The sequence below is a fragment of the Neomonachus schauinslandi genome, chromosome 13 (genome assembly GCF_002201575.2).
Source record: "Neomonachus schauinslandi chromosome 13, ASM220157v2, whole genome shotgun sequence".
Lineage (NCBI taxonomy): Eukaryota > Metazoa > Chordata > Mammalia > Carnivora > Phocidae > Neomonachus > Neomonachus schauinslandi.
The window spans coordinates 9156521-9176047 of NC_058415.1; the positions used below are offsets into that span (position 1 = coordinate 9156521).

The window sequence follows — 19527 nt, forward strand, 5'->3', positions numbered from 1 at the left end:
CCTAGGTTGTCTGCCATTAACCTCTGCTTTTCAGAGGTGAGAGAATACTACCTGTGAGGACAGCAGGCGGGGGAGAGGAATTAATCCAAAATTGGATGCAACTTTATGACCACCTAAAGAAGGCAAAGCCTCGTGGGCCTCCAGTTGGACTATCGGAAAAAAAAAAAAAAAAATCCGATTTAAAACAGTTAAAGGGAATTCACGTGCCCTTGGCTTAGCACACACCTGCAATACTTCTAGCACATTCTTAATGCATAAAATCTGCCTTGATTATTTCCCAGTATTATTTTCTTCATTAAAAAAATCCCCAGAATACAAATGTGCACTTTTCATAATAAACGTCAGATAAATGCCTAGAAATCTGCAGAATGTGATTAAAAGTAAATCAGCAAGCTGCCTAATGTTTAATAAACTGATTAAAAATGATCAGGTTATTTTCAGCTCTGAGGGCCAGGGCGAGGAGGTCACAGATGAAGAGAAGTTGAATATTCATTCAAATGCGGCTTCAGAAGGAACCTGTCAGGCCAGATGGAACTGCAATTAATAGCCTTTCGCCACTTGTTTTGATGCACCAAAGAAGACTGGAGAAAGGCTGGCTCCTTTGCAGAAAAGTTAAGAAAAGCAGGTGACCTTTCATATACTTGTTTTTGTTTTTAATGACCTTGGCCAGAGGGGGAAAAAAACAGAAATCTCCAAGTTTAATAAATAAGAATGCACTTGCTACAGGCTTTCTGTTTTAGATGCCTGATCATGTCCTATTTTTGAAGTACTTTGACTTTTTCGAGACGTTCACTCTCAAAATGAAATTTGATCACGGCAAAGAAAAGTGTTAGACAACTTCAGACTGCAACCAGTAGGAGCATAAAAATGGCACCAAGGCAGGCGCCTGGGTGGCTCAGTTAGTTAAGCATCTGACTCTTGATTTTGGCTCAAGTCATGATCTCATGGTCGTGAGATCGAGCCCTGCGTCGGACTCTGTGCTCAGCATGGAGTCTGCAGGAGATTCTCTCTCCCTCTCCTTCCGCCGCTCCCTCCCTCTAAAATAAGTCAATAAATCTTAAAAAAAAAAAAAAAAATGGCACCAAGGGCTAATATCACTGAGCTCTTTCTGTGAACTAGGACCTACACAGAGTGCTTTATGTGCCTTCTCTCATTTATCACACAAGAGCTCTAGGAGAGGGTCACATGCCATGCCTGCATTTTATACAGAACCTGAGCATCAGAAGTTCAACAAACCGGCTCGAAGTGATAGGGGTATTTAATGGTGCAGTTAGGACTGGAAACCGAGTCTGCTCTTCTAAGCTCTATGCTGAGGATGACCAAGGAGATGTTCAGGCTTTCCCATGTTCACCACCATCGGGGATTCTCTGCAGGAAGGGATGGCCGCTGCTTGCTTTTAAGTGCTTTAGGGCCCAGCAGATACAGAATTAGGGACGGCATCCTCAACCCCCTTTCCCTTCAGTCAGCTACTGCTGACTGCTAAGTGTTTTGGGAAGCAGGAGGCGAGTACAATGATGCCACGCAGACAGGGATGCCAAACCCACCCGTGGCACTCCAGTCACCTAAGAGAGGCGAACCCGTCCTGAGGACCCAACAGCTGCTCGAAGATGGGGAAGTCTCCCTAACCCTCCTCCCTTCGCCATTAGGGGATACCAGAAGCTGGTGTGATCCACGTGATCGAAATCACCGTCATAAGCGTCAAAACTCTGTTTGACGTTTGCTCCCCGTGCCTTCTCAGGCAACTCCAAGCTCTGTTTGACTTTATACTTTTCTCTAGGCCTGGGGTGGGGGGGGGGGGGGGGGGGTGGGGGTGACTCTTACTGCCTCCTTCCTAATTCCTACTCTACCTCGAGGGCTTCTTAAAACGTCTTCCCCAATCACCTTAGCTACCAGCCAAAGTCAATTTCTCCTTTCATTTCTCTCAAAGAAGTGGTTATTAAGCTTTTTCAGTGGCATCCCCTTACCAGGAAGACACGCTAGAGCACAGCTTCCCAATACACGCCCATAGATTTCTTTATGAATTACATGTATGCACTAACGTTAATGTCTACAAACACATGGGACTTTCAGGGTATGGTCGTCAAGGTTAAAGGCCACTGATTTATTCCAAGGGGCCAATTTGATGACATCTAATTATTTTTGGCCAATTCCAGCCCAGTTACCCTATGATGTGGCTGATAAAAATCCACACCAGGAACAGGAGAAGAGACAGGACGGCCTTTTTCTCCCTATGTACCTTTGCTGATGTTCTTCTTCTTGTGTTCAACCTGCAATCCTTTGCAGAATCTTCTTAAGCCCTTTGTCCATGCTGGGGGCTGGGAGTGTTGGTCTAGTTAAAATCAGATCCTCCCACATCCTCTGGTCTGGACACAGGGTATTAATTCCACACTAAGTCTCACCATAGGCAGGGAGTGCAGGAGCGGGGCTATGAGGGTGGGCGGGCGGTCAGGTGCCCTGGGGGTGGTGTTCCCCATCACGCTCCCCTGGGAGGACCTCCCCAGTCCAACCCAGGCCCATGGCTGACTTTCAGATCCCACACTACGTGGGTACCAGCGTCAGTCTGTATGGTAGAGGCCAACGAAGCTTAATTTTTTATTTTTAGAATATAAACGGAAGTTCTAAAAATCTTGTTTCTGTATTCCAAGGGAGTACCAGTAGACAACCCTGCCCAAACACACAACCCTCCCCACCAAGGGTGTGTTCTGGAGACCGCTGCCCGAAAGGGCTTGAATGCCTGCATTATTCATCTGGATGGGGGGCATGATGTGGCCTTTCAGCAACATGCCCTTGTCGAAGGTGAGTAGGCCGTGTCGCCCCACCCCGTCTGCTGACCTGTCACACCATGCCTGTTTCCGGTGTGACTCCTGCACCTTCCACCCAGGCCATACACACGGCAGGCAGCCAACCAGAGCTAGGTACTGAGAAAAGGACAGACTGAACAGTTATAAAGTAGACATACCCACAGACCGCCAGGGACCAAGGGAGAGAAGTTTCTATGATAATCATGCCCTCTAAACTCTGCTGGGTCTGAGCTCACCCCTGGAGATGTGATGGCACCTGATGATGGCATGAATGAAGTTCCTCAAAATATGCTGGCACTGCAGGAAATGAAATCTGTGCCCCTTTCAGATGGGGGAGTCCCCCCCCGACGAGTGAGGCTGGTGAGCCCCTGGAGCTATTTTTGCTCAAGTTATATGTAAAACTGAGGTGCTGACCTCACGCCCAGGGTCATTCTCGCCTAAGAATTCTTACTGTAGTAAGTGATCAAACTGGTCCCTATAAGGAGCCACATCAGGTGATCATATTGGCCCAGAGTCTCCTCCACCCACCCCCAGAGAAGGATTCAGGCGTTATTCATAGTTTCTGCCTGAATGCTATTCTTCACTTACAACATCCTTTCCAAAAGGATGTATTATTGGAACAGTGCACCCAGACTACAGGATGTGATATGTTACCACTTTCTGAACTGAGACTTCCAAACAATAAGATTACATACTTCAAAGTCCCAGGTTCTGGAATCTACGGTGCGAGGGAGGAACGAAGTAATGATTAATTACATCAAGCGTTCTAAATGTTTATATCATGACAGCTTCTCGGTGAAGCTGATTTGTTGTTTCATGCAGATTAAATCAAAATTAGGATCGATTTTAGGTAGGTCAACCTCTAGTTAACCTCCGACATTGTATACATATTTTAGCGTATTTAGACGTCAATATATATATCTACAGCTGTCTGCAAGTATAGTTGGCTCTTGATTATCTATGAATTAACATAGTGGACAGTCAGCATAGACAACCCCAAATGGGAGCTAAATCGCAAAATCAATTTTTATTTAGTTTACATTAGGTCTTATACATGTCCTTTCGTATAAGCTGCCATTCTTTCCTGAGTATAGGGAATGGATTTTATGCTATAGCTTGGTGGTGGTGTGGGCTGTACTGGGGGGGGAATGGTACCTTCCCTTGCTCTTAGGTGTGTCACTAGACTCCCGATAATACTCATCAATGAAAACTCATCTTTATCAAATACTCATCCATGAAAACTAATTTTGCTACGAAGTAGAGCTGCACTTGTCAAAATTTTGACCCTGACATGCCTGCTTTAGTTTCATCTGAGCTCAGTCCAGCTATAATAGACAGAATGACTGTTTAGTACACACAAAATATATTTCCTATTTTTCAGAGTTTTTCTAGCTTAACACTCAACAATAAGAAAAGAAATGACCCAATTAAAAAACAAACAGGCAAAAGATTCGAGCACCGTTTCATCCAAGAAGACATATGGATAAAAAGATGCAATAAAAAGATGCCCAACATCAGTGGACATTAGAAAAATGCAAATTTATTACACAATACCAGTGCACACCTGTTGAAATAGCTAAAAATGTCAAGAAAACAGACGGCACCCGATGAGGATGGACGAGAACGTGGAGGAAATGCAAGGCTCAGACATTGCTGGTGCAAATGCACAATGGTTCCAGAAGTTTCCTGTAAAGCTACGTGTGCACTTACCATAGGACCCGGCAAGCCTGCCCCTGGGTCTTTACTCCAGTGAAAAGAAAACCTATGCACCACGTGTCCAGCAGATGCATCCATAATTGTCAGAAACCAGAGACAACCCAACCATCCCCTCCGCTGAATGGACAGACCCGCTATGGCGCGTCCATAGATGAGAATACTAACTCAACAGTAAAAACGAGACAACCACGGATACAGGCAACAACTTGGATGGAGCTCAAACACGTTACACTGGGTGAAGAAATCCAGATGCAAAAGGTGTGATGATGAGACATGATGTCTGACTCCATCCCCATGACATTCTGGAGAAGGTGGAGCTATAGGGACGGAGAACAGATCAGTGGTCGCATGAGGGCAAGGGTTACGGAGAGCATCTGACCAAAAACAAGCAGCACCAGGGACTTTGGTGGGGGGGGTGGTATTAGGAGGGAGAACTGTTCTGCATTTTGACTGTGCGTGTGGTTCACCTAACTCTGCATCTGTCAAAGCCCACAGAACTTTATACCCCAAAGAGTGGATTTTTTATGTAAATTTAGAAATAAAATTAAAAAACACTTCCCTAACTGGTGGCTTTTCATGAGAGCATTTGAGAATTCCTGCTGTGGAACAGTGGCCTTTTTCCTGCCATCAGCCAGAATCCCTGCCCAGCTCTTTATAGAGGCTGAGAAAGACATCCGCATTGTTCGTGGCTATAAGCCGATGGTGGTGGAGGGAAGCTCCTTACCCCCCAAGGACGACACTTCAGTGGCCAATTTCCCTCAGGTAAAAAAATCCTAACAAGACAGAAAAAGTAGAGAGGGAACACAGACCAAACCACAACAGCCACCTATGCGTGCAAAGTGATGAGTTCCCCGACTCCCCTGGAAAGGCTGATGAGCACAGAGGTGGGAGGAGGGACACCGAAAGCGCGAGGAGTGGAGCGCGAGGAGTGGAGCGTGAGAAAGAGCCTGAGGTGAACAGAAAAGGGAACTAGAGGTCAGAGTAACAGGAGCTGACACTAAGGAGTATGGTAGCAGTGACTGTCACCAGTTGAGAGCCTACCGCATGCCAGGCTTCGACTCATGGGTCCTACATCCGTTTAATCCCCAATGATTCTGTGAGACAGGTAGTATTTCTTTGCCAGTTCACTGATGAGCTGGATTAACTGACCGACGTGACACGGTTAGTAAGAGAGAGGGCCCCGGGTCTGCTGTGACAGGCAGAGCCCATGATTTCTACTCCACTGAGCTGCCTCCATAAAAGGGAGCTTAGCCGTAGATCTATACCACACACGGGGCAGTTAACGTACCTCAAATAATACTCTGGGTATTAAAGAGTCTAAGTGTACTTTATGCAGGAGACACGTGCTCTATAATCTAATCCTAATTTTTTTTTTTTTTTAAGTTTGCCAAGACTCAGGAAGCTCTTCTGTGGAAGGAGCAGTGAAATACATATTTTAGTAAAGCAAAGAATTCCTTTTTGATACAACTGATCACCCCATAACCCTTATGCTGGGCAAGTCTGGATTTTTATAGAATGGATTTTCTTCAAACAGGGCATATTCCCAACTTGTGATGTGCTTTTTAAATCTATCTGTATTAGCTAGTCCTGGAAATTAAAAAAAGATGAAGAAGTTTTATAGAATGACTACCTGAAGGACTTTGGTTAATTACCTTTGATTTTATACCTCTGCTAAAGAAACAGAAGTCTAGGACACGTTAAAATCGTTAACATCCATCTCTACACCTTGCAGGATCTCTTGCTGGGAAGTAGTTCAAGGCGGCCAAATGACCACTGGACCCATTCCCCAGTTTATTCAGTAACCAAGGTCCACGTTGAACAGTAAGGGGGTTACCCAAAGACGCCAAGACCATAGGAAGTCAAAAAAAAATCAAGAGCACTCCAATCCCCAAGATGCATTCACTAGCAAAATAAAGTATTTCAATATTTAGGCTTCTGCTGGGATGAGCATGATATAAGAACTGTGCTTAAGTTTAATTTTTTTTCCCCCTGACTGTTAATGAATAGGGGAATCTGGAACAAAATTCTCTCTTAATAAGGTGATCAACTTTGTATGCTCTCTTGTCGGCTCCCACTTAAGAAATGAATACGACGAACCAATCTGTACAAAAAACCAGAAGTCATTACAGAGAAAAAAACACAATGACGCAAAATACACATTTCAGAACTGGCTCATCTACAGAGAAAACTCAAATCCAAATACCCCTCCTGCAACAAGTAGTATACAATGCCAAACAACCTATCTTCAAGAGAATAAAATTTAGAACTCAGAAGTGTGTGGTTCCAAAATATGATCAGGAACATATTGAACTAATACCTAAAGCAAACCAAAAAATGTGGAGCAAAGGGCTCAAAAGACATTCTCAAGCACTGAGAAGTCAAGGTGCAAAACGCCATCTGAAAAATACCTGCTTAAAATATTCAGAGGAACTTAATTTTTATGGTGTAGGACAAAAGCCATGTCCAAGAATAATTAGGTGACGTGTCTGCAATTTGCAGGAACTCTGTTCTTCACTTATTACCCGAAGAGTGACATCACAAGCATCACAAGCATTAAATAAATGTCTAGGAAACCTGGTAAATGTTTATGAGGCCTTTTGATGATGATGCAAGCCCCAAACTCATATCCTTGTTTGACTCACTAGCAGATCAATTCGGTGGCAGCTGCAGGAATGAACTTCACGAGGTTAATAACTTAAAAAAAAATCTAAACTTAAAATATAATGTTAAACTAATATAACGCTGAGTTGATGTAAGTGAAAGGGAAAATGTCAGGAGACTCGATGAATTTGGTAATTTTATAAAAGCTGGCCCCAAAGCTTTAGGGAGACCAGGCTGAAAAATATTGAAATTTCCCTTCTCTCTCTCTCTACATTAAAACCTCTAGCTTTTGCCAAACAAAAATGTCCTGTACGATATTTCCAAGATACCTGGGACTAAAATACGAGCCTGCTGTTTTAAAAACACAATTTCAGACGCAAGTACTTGGGAGATCAGCAGGGAAAGAAACCACGGCTTTTGAATTTTGCAACATACTTTTTCTGGCAATTGGGACTCAACTTCTTTCTTCAGCCTCCTCAGTAAAAATGGTCTCAACACCTTATGTAGACGCCTGATGATCAATATAGTTTCTTCTTCATTTAAGTCCACCTACGAGAGAACCTCAGATGAGTCGGACTTTTTTTTTTTTAATGATGTTTCATGAAATAACGCTTTAGGGTTACATTTATTAATTTGTTGTGATATGTGATTGAAATTTTGTGTCCATGAAGGCCAGGTCTTTACCTGTTATGCATGCCTCAGAATCCTCCTCCCATGGGCCAGGTGGTAATAAAATGGCCTCTAAATGGGTGTCTTTGTCTTAATGCGGAGTTCCATGGAAAACGGGCCCGAGCCACCAGTCCCCAAGCTCAGAATTTTTTTTTGGATAGGACTGCAACAAAGCCTTACTGAAGGCTGAGACAGAACCCAAGTAAAGGGGCAATAGTGCATGTGTGCTTACTCAAAGTCGAAGCCTTAAGTTAGGCTCCTAACTTGGATTGTCTCAGATGCAGAAACACTCTAAGGCGACAAGGTCAGAACATGAAAAGAAGAAGAGAGTAGACCCAGTGGATGGTGGTGGGTTTCCAAGCCCCTCTACCTCACCATTCTTCCTTCCCTCTGCCCTGATCTTGGTCAATCCTCTTTATATAGAACCTTCTCTAGAACCTCTATGTCACCTTTCGCTATGAACCTCTAGGGGGCAGACTTGATTGACATTACTTTCTAGAAATGGGCAAGCCAATGAATTACTGACAAAAGGCAAAGGTCCCTATAATGTACTTCAAAATTAAAGTGCTGAATAGTTCCAACATAAATGTCCCAAAAGCCTTCTAAGTGGCTTTTCATTCCCACAGTTAAGAAACCCCTAATCAAAAGGACAGGTACCCATTCCTTTTCCTTGCAATGGCCCGTGTCTTCCTTTCATAAATGAGCTCCAAGAGAAGATAGATGGTGGAAGGAATGATAATAAGAGATTTGAAAATGGCTACTCTGGGATTTGAGGAGTATTAATGTAGACACAAAACGGAGGAAACTGGAAAAAAATGTGTGCAGAAAACTACTGTGAGTTAGTTCAGTTTCACACACAGATTCTTCATGGGGAAACAGTTTAAAGAGAAGCCCAAGTTTACAACAAGGAAATATCTGCTTTTTAAGGTTTGTGTTCGGTTGGTTCGGTGGATCTGGTTAAATTGATTCAACAAGTATCTTTCCATTCATCCTCCCTGTGGCCCATACAGATAAGGATTCCATCAGTCAGGATCATTCTCTAGTGACCTGATTAATGTGTCGGCAAATGATCAAGGATCCTAGACCCTAGGACCCTAGACCCATCATTAGATCCACTTTCTTAGGGCAGAAAACAACCCTGGAAAGAGAACACACACACCCACTGATGAGTTTTGTAACGTAAGCGACGTTGTCAACTAGTCTACAGGTTCTCTGGGCTCTAACATTCTCAGCTTTGGGTTCTTCACATTCGGTTCACTGCCATACAGTGGAAAATACAAAAGTTAGGCTAGTACCCTTTCTCCAGTCATGGCAAATGGAGCGTTAAACCACTGTTCAAATGTGCTGCAACTCTTGAAAATGGTGGGGAGGAGGAAGTTAAGGAGGGCCCAGAGTTCTGGGAGCTTATTCTGCAGCGGGGTCCCAGTCAAGAGGATCCTTCTGGGGGCCACATAGTGAGTGTTCAACACCTGAGTCAGCTTGCAGTGGTGATTCTTCATTCGGTGGCCTTCATCCACGATCATGTATTTCCACCGAATCTGTAACACAAGAGGAAGGGCCAACAGGTGAGGCGGTGAGAAAGGGAAAATACAACCACTTCCAACAGGCAAGCCGTGGTGTGGAAAACCAAGGAATTCAGACTTTGTGTATAATATGGTGTGATTCTCCTTTGGATAAAAAAAAAAGTCTCAACAGTCTATTTCTCATACTTGATAGATGATGTAACACATCATGTGATAATGGGACGTCAAGCAGCAGTGTTGCTTAGGGGCCATGTGATTCCAAATTGCTCTTGCCAAAGAGGGGAACTTGGGCCCAGAATGAAATGGTTGGGCCAGGACTAGCTCCTGTGTGTCCCCAACCAATACACCTTCTGTCAGTGCTAGACTATGACGGCTATCCCCGATTTAGTGCTCATGCTGCCTCAGCTCGTGGCAAGGAGAGAAGAGAGCTCTCCACTTGAGGCAGAAATTAATGACCAATATTCCAAGATGGCATCAGTAGGTACTTACAGCTTCATGCCTTCGCTTCTGTTGTTACATTGTTAGGGCTTGGCTCAGCTCAGTGTTCTTTTTTCTTCTTAATTTGAATGAGCTGCTAACATTTAAAAGTTGCAATATTTCACACAAAAATCTGAACGTCCAGCTTCTCTTAAAAAAGTAAGATCTGGCAACCTGGAGTCTCTGGGTTCATACCTACTCCTTAACCTGCCAGGTCCTTACCTGCCAGGTCTAGGATCACTGTTTTAAGATATCTACAATGCAAGGATATACTCACTGCCAGGGAAGACAATGCTAAAATATCATTCCTCTATTTTTGCCAGAACTTTGGAATTAAACACAATCTCCTTTCCCAGCATGACTACCGCATGCAAAATAAAAAAGGGCCATATGACACCATTTTCCCTCCTAAGTCCGCACGCAGGTCTCTTCCTCTCTCATAACTTACCCTCCAGCCCTCTTCAAGGTCACTGGTCTCAGTTTCTTTAAGTGAGAACAATGTGGAATGTCCCACTAAGCCTATTCATTCCCTACAAAACAGTGGCAATGGCCAAGAAAAGCATCTGGTGCTCAGATGTCCCCGGATCCTGCTCCAAAGCTCCCAGAGAGGAGGCAGACGAGCAAAGTATTCTAGATGGTCCCTGACTTCCTCATAGGAAGTGACAGTAAAGTCGGGGGAGAAGAAATATAAAATCCATCAGTTAGGCTGGGATGTCTGGGTAAAAGAAACTACCAGAGCTTTGGTTTTGTTTTTGTTTTTTTACTCTTCCTCCACTATTTCTAAGAAAAGTGTCCATGAGAATGAAGTTGTACGGACAACTACCCCAAGCTTACCAATAGCACGAAAAGAGGCCAGCAGATACAAATGTATTTAAGTAAGCAGTCGAAATCTACTTTCCTAATTTAGCTAATGACCTAATAAACAAGGAATCAGAGAGGACTTCGATTCTGCTAATCTACTCATTTACCCATTAGGTCTTCCACTTGGACAAAATATCACTAACCCTTCTATAGCTTCATTCCTCCAGCAACAAATAAAAGCAATTCATCTCATTACCAGGCATCTCTGATGAGTTCTGAAATACATATGCAGAAGATGTGATAGGACTTTTTTTTCTTTTTTTTTTTAAAGGATCTCCGATGTTACGAACACATTCCCGGAGTCCTATTGAAAACGTGTCATTTCTGACACTGCCAAATTCCTCTCGGAGAACGAGGAACAGGAATGCAGCCTTGTGGCCATTGCCATCTCGATTACTAAGCCTCCTGTGGGAGCCCCTGGGATGTCAGGAAGGGAACTCTCGGTGCCCAGAGCAAAGGTTTCCCGCGGAGAGAGAACAGATCCCAGAAACGGGGATTCTGCTCAGTTCTGGCCATTGCTTAGTTTCAGATTATAGCACTTCCCACACACCGCAGGGCAAGAGAAATTGCCGGAGGAAGAGAAATGAAATTTTCATGTTCGGGCCCACGAAAGAAGGTATTCTGAGTGACTGCGTTAGGAGGCCAGGCACGAGAAATCAAGGAACGATTTTCTATCTTCTGGCTCAAGGACAACTTCGGACATACAAATTAGGAGACACGTGTGTCTCAGGTAGAGAACAAGTCTTCCTCAGCTTCGAGTGAAGAGTCACAGAAACAGCCCAGAGTCATCCAAACAATGGCCCATTATTTTCCCAGGGGAAAAAAAAACCTAGCCCAGGAATAGCACCAAAGCCGCAGCTTGGACAAACGTTCACGGGGAGGAGACCATATGGAGAGGTGCCTACTCGTCTTGAGAGAGACAGAGGCACAAGAGGAATGAAGTCACAGTGCTGACAATAACCTAGGGCAACCAAAACAATTATTTCCTCCACAAGCACGTTCAGGGCCTTTGGAGAGCAAAGGAGTTGCAGAAGGAGCCCAGGTGAATTTTTTTAAGCGATGTAAACTCATTAACTACGAGAGGCTCGGTAGGAGAACCAGAATCAACGACATATGCCAAAAAAAACAAAACAAAACGAAACAACAACAACAAAAAGCACGCATCAAATTAAAACCCATTCCCAAAATATATCTGACTCTGAGAGAGTGAGAGAGAGGGAGAGAAAGAAAGAGAGAGAGAGAGAGGGAAAAGCCATCTAACGATCAAATTATACCAGTGAGTATAATTAGGGGAATACTTCAGACTCCAGTGCAATGGTCCGTAATTAGAGGTAAAAGAACTTATTTTTTTTTAAAAAAACATACCTTTGCAAGAATGTGCTTGTCTTTGATAATGTACTCATAAGTAGTCAGGAGGACATTGAATTTACCACTCCGCAGCTGGGGGACAAGGGAGCGACGCATGGCAGGGGTGCCCTGGATGGAAAGAGAGAGAGATATATATGTATTACCCAATGGAAGTAATGTGTGCATTTTGTCTCACTATTCATGGCTTAATGGAGCCCAGACACGTGAGTGCAGATTGCACCTCTATGCATTATCATACACACATCCATTATCCACAAAGAAAGTGCTTGGTGAAATCAGCACACATCTGGACACTTTTCAGACCCTTATAGGCAGGCTTCCCCTCTGCAAACTGAGGGAGGGGGAAGACGGATAAGGAAATTACAGCAACCTCGAGGTGGCAGAGAACCCCCGGCTCGGCTGAAAGGCTCCCTTTCTATGGGAGCGGGCAGCAGGCAGCCCCAGCACCCGGGTAATTGCCGAAGTTTGCAGGAACAGGGGGAACGGTGGTGGCACGCGGAATGTGCGGTATTTGTCATTTGTATTACTCTCATCAGAAACCTCGCAATATGATAATTAACAATTTTCTTCTGCATTTCACTATCTGAAAGTAATTATGGTTTATTACAGTAATCTTCTTGGGATGATTAACTCACACTGTTTGGTACATGATGTACATGACAAAACTTTACAACCAAATACAGTTCACAGATGTGCATATGGAATGAAGAAAAAAAAAAAAGAGGGTCTATTTTTTGCTTTTCCACATTTATATATAAATACAGCATTCCAAACCTTGTAAGAAATTTTCACCACAGAAGGAGCCCATTTGTCAAATTCATATGTCCAGTTAGACAGAGTCCTATAGAACAAAAAAGAAAACGTACAGAGAAAAAGACATTGGTATCAAAGTCGGTGGTTAAAAAGATGTTCTTATTCATGCTTAGGCCTCACCTTGAAAGGGGAGAGAGAATATAAAATATCTCAACTACGTATTTCTTTGAAAGGTGTGGAAATAAGAGATAAGTGGGAAATAAGCTGCCCCAAAGCATGACAAATGTGTTTGTCAGTTCCTAAGAAACTCATAAGAAAAAAAAAAAAATTAAAAAATGCATAAACATAAAGGGGGGAAAAAAACCCCTTAATTTCAATATTGAAAACAGCAACTGCCAGAGTGATTTGGGGACTCTTTAAAAACTGGTGATGGGTATTAAAGAGGGCACGTTCTGCATGGAGCACTGGGTGTTATACGCAAACAATGAATCCTGGAACACTGCATCAAAAACTAATGATGTAATGTATGGTGAGTAACATAACATAATAATAAAATAAAAAAACAGCTATATAAGTTCACAGAAAAGTTGAGTCAGGAAAAAGAAAATGACAAAAGCTCATGAAAATTTTAAATAAATCTGTCAAGAGGGAGCAGGGGAGAGATATGGAATGCCTTTTCTTTTTTTTTTAAATCCCTGCAAGCATCACCATAATATAGAAGTCAGAACATGAAAAACATAGATAAAGAACAAAATAGATCCTCGAAACGTAGATAAAATACGAAGGATATCTAAATACTATGGATTCGGATAATAGATGCAGCAGGTCTGCAAATAGTCCTCGTTCGGACAGAATTTGCAAATGCGAAACCAGAATCCTTTTGGTTGGTTTGTTTTGCAAGGTCCAAGGCTGTGTTAGCACCGAGATCGGCAAAGGTCTCAGTGAACAGAACTGTGATCTAATACCTGAAGCCAGAGACACTACGCTCCCAGGAGGATGGTATTCCTCCTCTCAGGAGAGTCTGGAAAAGACCTACGAGGAACCGCCCGGGCTCTGGGAATTGAGTGGAGAACAGGAAGACCTGTCCTTGTGGAGCAGCAGAATCGGGGCCGTTAGACTGCCCGTTCTGAAGGCAGTTTAATGCAAAATTCCCAGTTATGACTGTGATCTAGATTCTGCTTTAAAAGATACAGTCAAGGCAGAATTAAGAAGGCATACTTTTTGAATATATGTAACCTTTTGGAAATGGGACAAGGGGAAAAAAAATCCAAGAAATCTTTAAAAAATAGATATCAAAACCTTTCTGCCCCGTGAGCCGCTTAAGGCGTGATGACAAATAAGACCCAGCTGTGCAGTGTGCGGGCCGTGTAGACGGCGGCGCGGTGCTAAGGGCTGATAAAATCACTCCGTCCCGTGTTTAAATGGCCATTCAAAAAGGCCGGGGGTGGGAAGAGAAAACCTAAGTCCAGATCAGATGCCCTTTGGTGATCCCACTACATGCGAAAATTCGGCCTTAAATGAAAAACAAGGACAAGCTACTAATAGGGCAATCTACAGCCTACAGAAAGATAAGCAGGGAATAAATGACTTTACTTACGAAAGGGGAACAATGATGAGATAGGGGCCATTGAGTCTTTTGTGCTCCATCAGATAAGTGATGAGTGCAATGGTCTGTATGGTCTTCCCTAGCCCCATTTCATCCGCTAAGATCCCGTTCAAATTGTTATTATACAGGGAAACCATCCATTCCAGGCCCTGGAGCTGAAATGAAGAGTAATTGCTTCAATTATCCAAGATCTGCACAGGTAATTAATACTAATACAACTCAAGTGAGGCTGTGACTTCTTAACTCCTCGGTGCTATACGTTGGATTTCCCACAGTAGGAAAGTGGGGGACGCACCAACACAAAAAGAATTTAAAATATGAGCCTGTAATCATCCCTGCTGCTTGGCAGGTGCTAAGTGTTAATCAGATTTAGAAATGACGGGCTGTAGCATACTGGTGGGATTTTAAGCAGCTTTGCTGCTCATCCCTACTTAGCATTTCACAGTATATGACATTCCAGAGTTATTATAAATGAAGAAAACCCAAACTAAAATCCATTCCAACCACTCCAAGAACAAAAAGCCAATGTGAGGATTAGAGACAAACAAACCAGAAGGCAGGGTTGGCACACAGATCAGAGATCATTAGACACAGCCTTCTTGGCCATGAAGAGCCTCCCCTGGGGTGGGATCCCCTCCGCGAGAGGAAGCCGGCTGACCAGGGAGCCAGGGGCCCGCTGCTGGGCCCGCAGGAGGACACTTCCTGGTGTAGCGAGAGCTCCCGGGGCCTCACATGGAAACTCTGCCATGGGGGTGCTCCCCAAGGGCAGCGCAGGGGAAGATGACTGCCTGGAAACATGTCCAACATGTTTTTAAAGGATGAAAGCCCTGCACCCGAGACGCCGCTTTGTGGAGTTCCTGTGTTAAGTACAAGAAAGGCTGGGGTGAAAACACAAAATTGTTCCAGTTCTTTCTCCCAACCACCAATACCCAATACCACCACCATTGCACAGATGTTGGGTTTAAATGGTAGGAGCAATTCAATATATTTCTTTGTATTTTATATATATATATATATATATATATATATTTACATATTATATAATCACATAGCTATTTACACATATTATATATTAGGTATTGCATATAAGTGAATACACATAAATACACAAATATATAAATATGCATATCTGCTAAAGTCAATTTAGCTTGCTAATTAAGTCATGCTCCGGGAAATGTTAATTTTGTTTTATGTAAGAACCAAGTGAGTAATTCAATTATTTTCAATATTTATTAAATGATTGTTCTGTGCAAAGGACCATGCGAGGAAGTATAGCGGACAGATGCCTGGCCATTATGTAAGACGCATGCCTCCCTCCAGGAGCTTGCAGTCAAAGAGGAAACAAAAGGCATTCACATATCCACATGCGCCAAGAAGTGGTTGAAAGTACGTGGCATACATATAAATACGTATAATCTTATTTCAAATTGTTCTGGCACGCATATTCAGTTGCATTGAGTAGAGATTTTCTTAGGGAAAGCACTGCAATGGTCTGCAGAAATACTTTCATAGGCCACTGGGGGTACCTTGTACCATGCAAGACTCCAAATCATCCAAAAGAATTTTGCAGAAGGACAGCAACACTAAGAGATGAGAGAAACAGGAAGAGGGGAGGTGACCAAAAATCACAGTGGGGGGCAGGAGGGGCTGCAGGCCTGCAACAGGACCCCAAGACCACCAGACCTTTGGGAAAGTCAACTAAATGCCAGAAACATTTGGACAGTGGTGGTGGATTTTTATTTTTTTAAATGAAAACTGGCAAAGGGGCTGAATTTTGCATTTGTGTTAAACCCAGATAAAACAGAAGCATAAACTGGCAGCAGAGGAGACTAGAAATTCATGAAAATGGTGGGAGGTGATTCGGGTTTCCCTAGACCATGGAAGTGGAAGGTTTGGGTAGGGAACCAAATGTGTGCGGCTTTCCCCAGAAGCAGCAGGAAGACCGCCCGTTATGTCAGGGTTATGTAACTATTAATGATACACAAACCTGTCAAGCAGCAAGGTGGCAGAAAGCTTACTCGTGGACAGGGTGATCCAGGGGGCCCTGAGCCACAGTTGGAAGTGGTTTGTGAGAAACGGAAAGGATCTCATTGGTCCGATGCGGGCGGTCAGAGTCCAGGAAGGAGGAAGTTGGTAGAGGAAAAGCCCGGAAGGGGACCGACGCAGAGGCCTGCTCAGGAAGTCTACAGCAGCCCAGGAGAGGAAGAGGGGCATAAAGCTCACAGATGGAAATGGAGGAGATAGGTTTGGAAAGGTGGTGAGGACAAGTGATGAGAAAGGCATTGGATGGTAGGAGGTAATCAATGTGGGATTAAAAGTGATTCACCCCCACATCATGGCAGCCAGCACAGTGCTAGGGGTTAAGAGTTTAGAGGAGCCGAGCCCACAAAGTTGGAGAACTTTAAGCATATACTTCCTAAATTACAGGATGTTAATAGGGGATATATGAACATAAAGTTGGGTGGTCAAAGAAATTTGGGAAAGAGGAAGTCATTTTATTTTATTGTGGGATACTGATACTCAGTCATCGATTGCACACTTATTTTTGCAGAGTCGTGAATGTGCTCATGCACATCAGGGATTATCAGGAGGGGTCACTGCCAAGGTGCCCATATGTCTGGTTGGCTCAGGATCATCCTGGGTTATGCTCGGTATTAAGAAGAAGGGCCCCTATTCATTCTCATAAGCATCCAAATCTGCAATAGTAAATTATAAGATAGTCCTACCTCTGGATGATAGTATTTCTTGTATTTATTTGACCACGAGCCTATTTTTCTTTTTAAGGGAGATCTCATGAAGCAAGTGTTCCAAGGAACACACTTTGGGAAATGCCAAAGTGGTAGGAGGTAGAAGATAGGAGCTGACCTTATTCCAACAGGTCAGATGAAACATCTGTTCTGTTTACAGTGTACGTTTCACCAAAGGTCACCATTTTACTGTGTCTTAGAAAAAGCATACATGTAGTAGACAGCGGCTCCCAGAAGCTGAATCCTTGGTATTAAACTAGAGCCACCACTCAAGTTTTGGAAGAAATACTTCATTGACTACAAGACGAGGCAGAGATGTTCCCTCTACTCATAGGATGTAGCTGGGTTTTCCGCTGTGAAGAGATCCACAATAAAACCGTTCCAAATGTTAAGCCCGTATTTCTTAAAACACAACTGATCCTAAATTCACGAAAGAGAAAACAGGTATGCCCTAGTAAGGGTAAAATGGAAGCGTTCTGAAGTAAGCATTACGGAGAATCATCGTATTATAAGCAACGTGACCCCAAAGGCCTCACCATCATCAAACTCCTTAAGCAATCCTTGTACACACGTGCAAGACACATGCCAACCGAAGTGAGCTGAAGGACCAGGACTGGCCAAGAAGGCACAGCCCCCACCATTTACCTGATAATGCTTCAGGGTCCCATTAATGAGGAGGGCCGACTGCTTCTCTACCCGCTCAGAGATGGCGTGGGCCACCGTGTAGTAGGACTGGGAGCCCCTGGCGCTGTACTGCATGCTGTACTCATCGTCCACGTCCTGCTTGGCTGTCCTGGGACAGAGAAAGCAGAGCATCATCCACAGATCCCTGGGCCAGTGAATGGAGAACCTAACACAGCTACTGGAAGTATGGTTTACTGGTCACTGCCTGCATGTCTTCCGGTTAAAATACAGGATCTACCGTAACCCTCACAAAAAGTGAGCAAGCTAGACAGGAGCATCATCCCCGTTTTACGCACGTGGGGAACTTCAGGCTCACAGAGGTTAGTTCATGTGCCTGGGCCACGTAAAAGCAGTGGAGTCAGGACCTGCACGCAGGTCCGCCTGACCTCAAATGACTGATCCGAGCATGAACTGTCTCCCTGCAGATGACCTCGCGGCCAGGGAGGCCGTCGTAGGCTCTCCAGATGCAAAGATAAATCCCATCCCCAGAATGCTGGGAGGGAGTTGAGGGAGGGAGCACCATGCCCATAGAGATGAGGTAGACACAGGCCAGCTTCCGCTTCCTATGCCTTGCTAATGAGCTGGTGTTCAACTCCACAGCCAGTAAGGAGCCACTGGGGGGTTCTAAACCTTCGGTGAAGGAGGAGCGGTGGACCCAGAAAACAAAGTTTCCTAGTGTGGGGCCTGCAGCCCTCAAATCAAAGGAGAAAATACAGGCACCTGGGCGGCTCAGTCCGTTGAGCATCTGCCTTCAGCTCAGGTCATGATCCCAGGGTCCTGGGATGGAGCCCCACATCGGGTTCCCTGCTCAGCAGGGAGTCTGCTTCTCCCTCTCCCTCTGCTACTCCCCCCTGCTCGTGCGCTCTCAAATAAATAAATAAATAAAATCTTTAAAAAAAAAGGAGAAAATATTACAGTGCCTATTTCCACTTTTTAAAAAAAATTTCATTACTTTAAAATGTTCTATTTTACATATCATTTCCCCCAAGTTTTAATATTAGAGCCGCACAAGCAAAGAGCTGACATGGAGAATGGCCGGAGTGAAGAACAGAGCTGGCACTCAGACCCAGGGAGGAGGATGGGGTGCTGAGAGGTCCTGGGGTGCTGCAGAGACCACATGGGGAGGGGGGGACATGGCATCTCTCACGGGCGTTCCTGGGTGGGTGCTGATGCGTTGAGGGAGGAGGGGAAGACAGCAAAGCAGCCAGCTAGCGGGGCCAGCCCCCATCAGCTCAGTCTGGGGTGAAGCGCAAAGGCAGTGAGAAGCCGAGGAGTGACCTGAGCTGGAGGTGGGGGTTCAGGAGGAAGGAAGGAGCCAAGCACCCGAAGCACAGTGGTGACCTCTGATGGCAGCGTTTCGAGGGAAACATGGCCACGGAGTCTGTCGGCTTCCTTCCTCAGACAAATTTTTCTGAAGGAAAATCTGTCAAGCACAATCCTCGTGACACACATTTTCACAAGGGAGAAAACAGCGATACGCACTCAATGATCTGCTTGGCGTCCTTTTCAGAAACCTCTTCGCTGTTTGGATCCAGAAGTATTTTCTCTTCCGTGTCCTGCCGACTGGACTCTTCTTCTTCATCCTGGGGTGTGGGTAGGGGGGGTGGGTAAAGACACAGGAAGGATTCCATCTCAACGAGGGATCTCTAGGATTGGCACTTTCTGAAGAGAGACTGAATGGTATTCAGTTTCCCAGAGTAAATATGATGAAGGGAGAAAGT

The 19527-nt window shown here is 44.3% G+C and overlaps 1 protein-coding gene across 1 annotated transcript in view; it reads right to left on the bottom strand.

Moving 5' to 3' along the window:
- SMARCA2 (SWI/SNF related, matrix associated, actin dependent regulator of chromatin, subfamily a, member 2) overlaps positions 1-19527 on the bottom strand; it is a 187343-nt gene that overhangs the window by 102761 nt on the left and 65055 nt on the right. Inside the window, exons 14-20 of the mRNA XM_044920710.1 lie at positions 19289-19389; positions 17768-17915; positions 14367-14530; positions 12791-12857; positions 12014-12124; positions 9083-9325; positions 7554-7667 (exon numbers count right to left, since the gene is read on the bottom strand). Of these exons, the coding sequence (XP_044776645.1) occupies positions 7554-7667; positions 9083-9325; positions 12014-12124; positions 12791-12857; positions 14367-14530; positions 17768-17915; positions 19289-19389 (948 nt within the window). The remainder of the gene's footprint in view (positions 1-7553; positions 7668-9082; positions 9326-12013; positions 12125-12790; positions 12858-14366; positions 14531-17767; positions 17916-19288; positions 19390-19527) is intronic.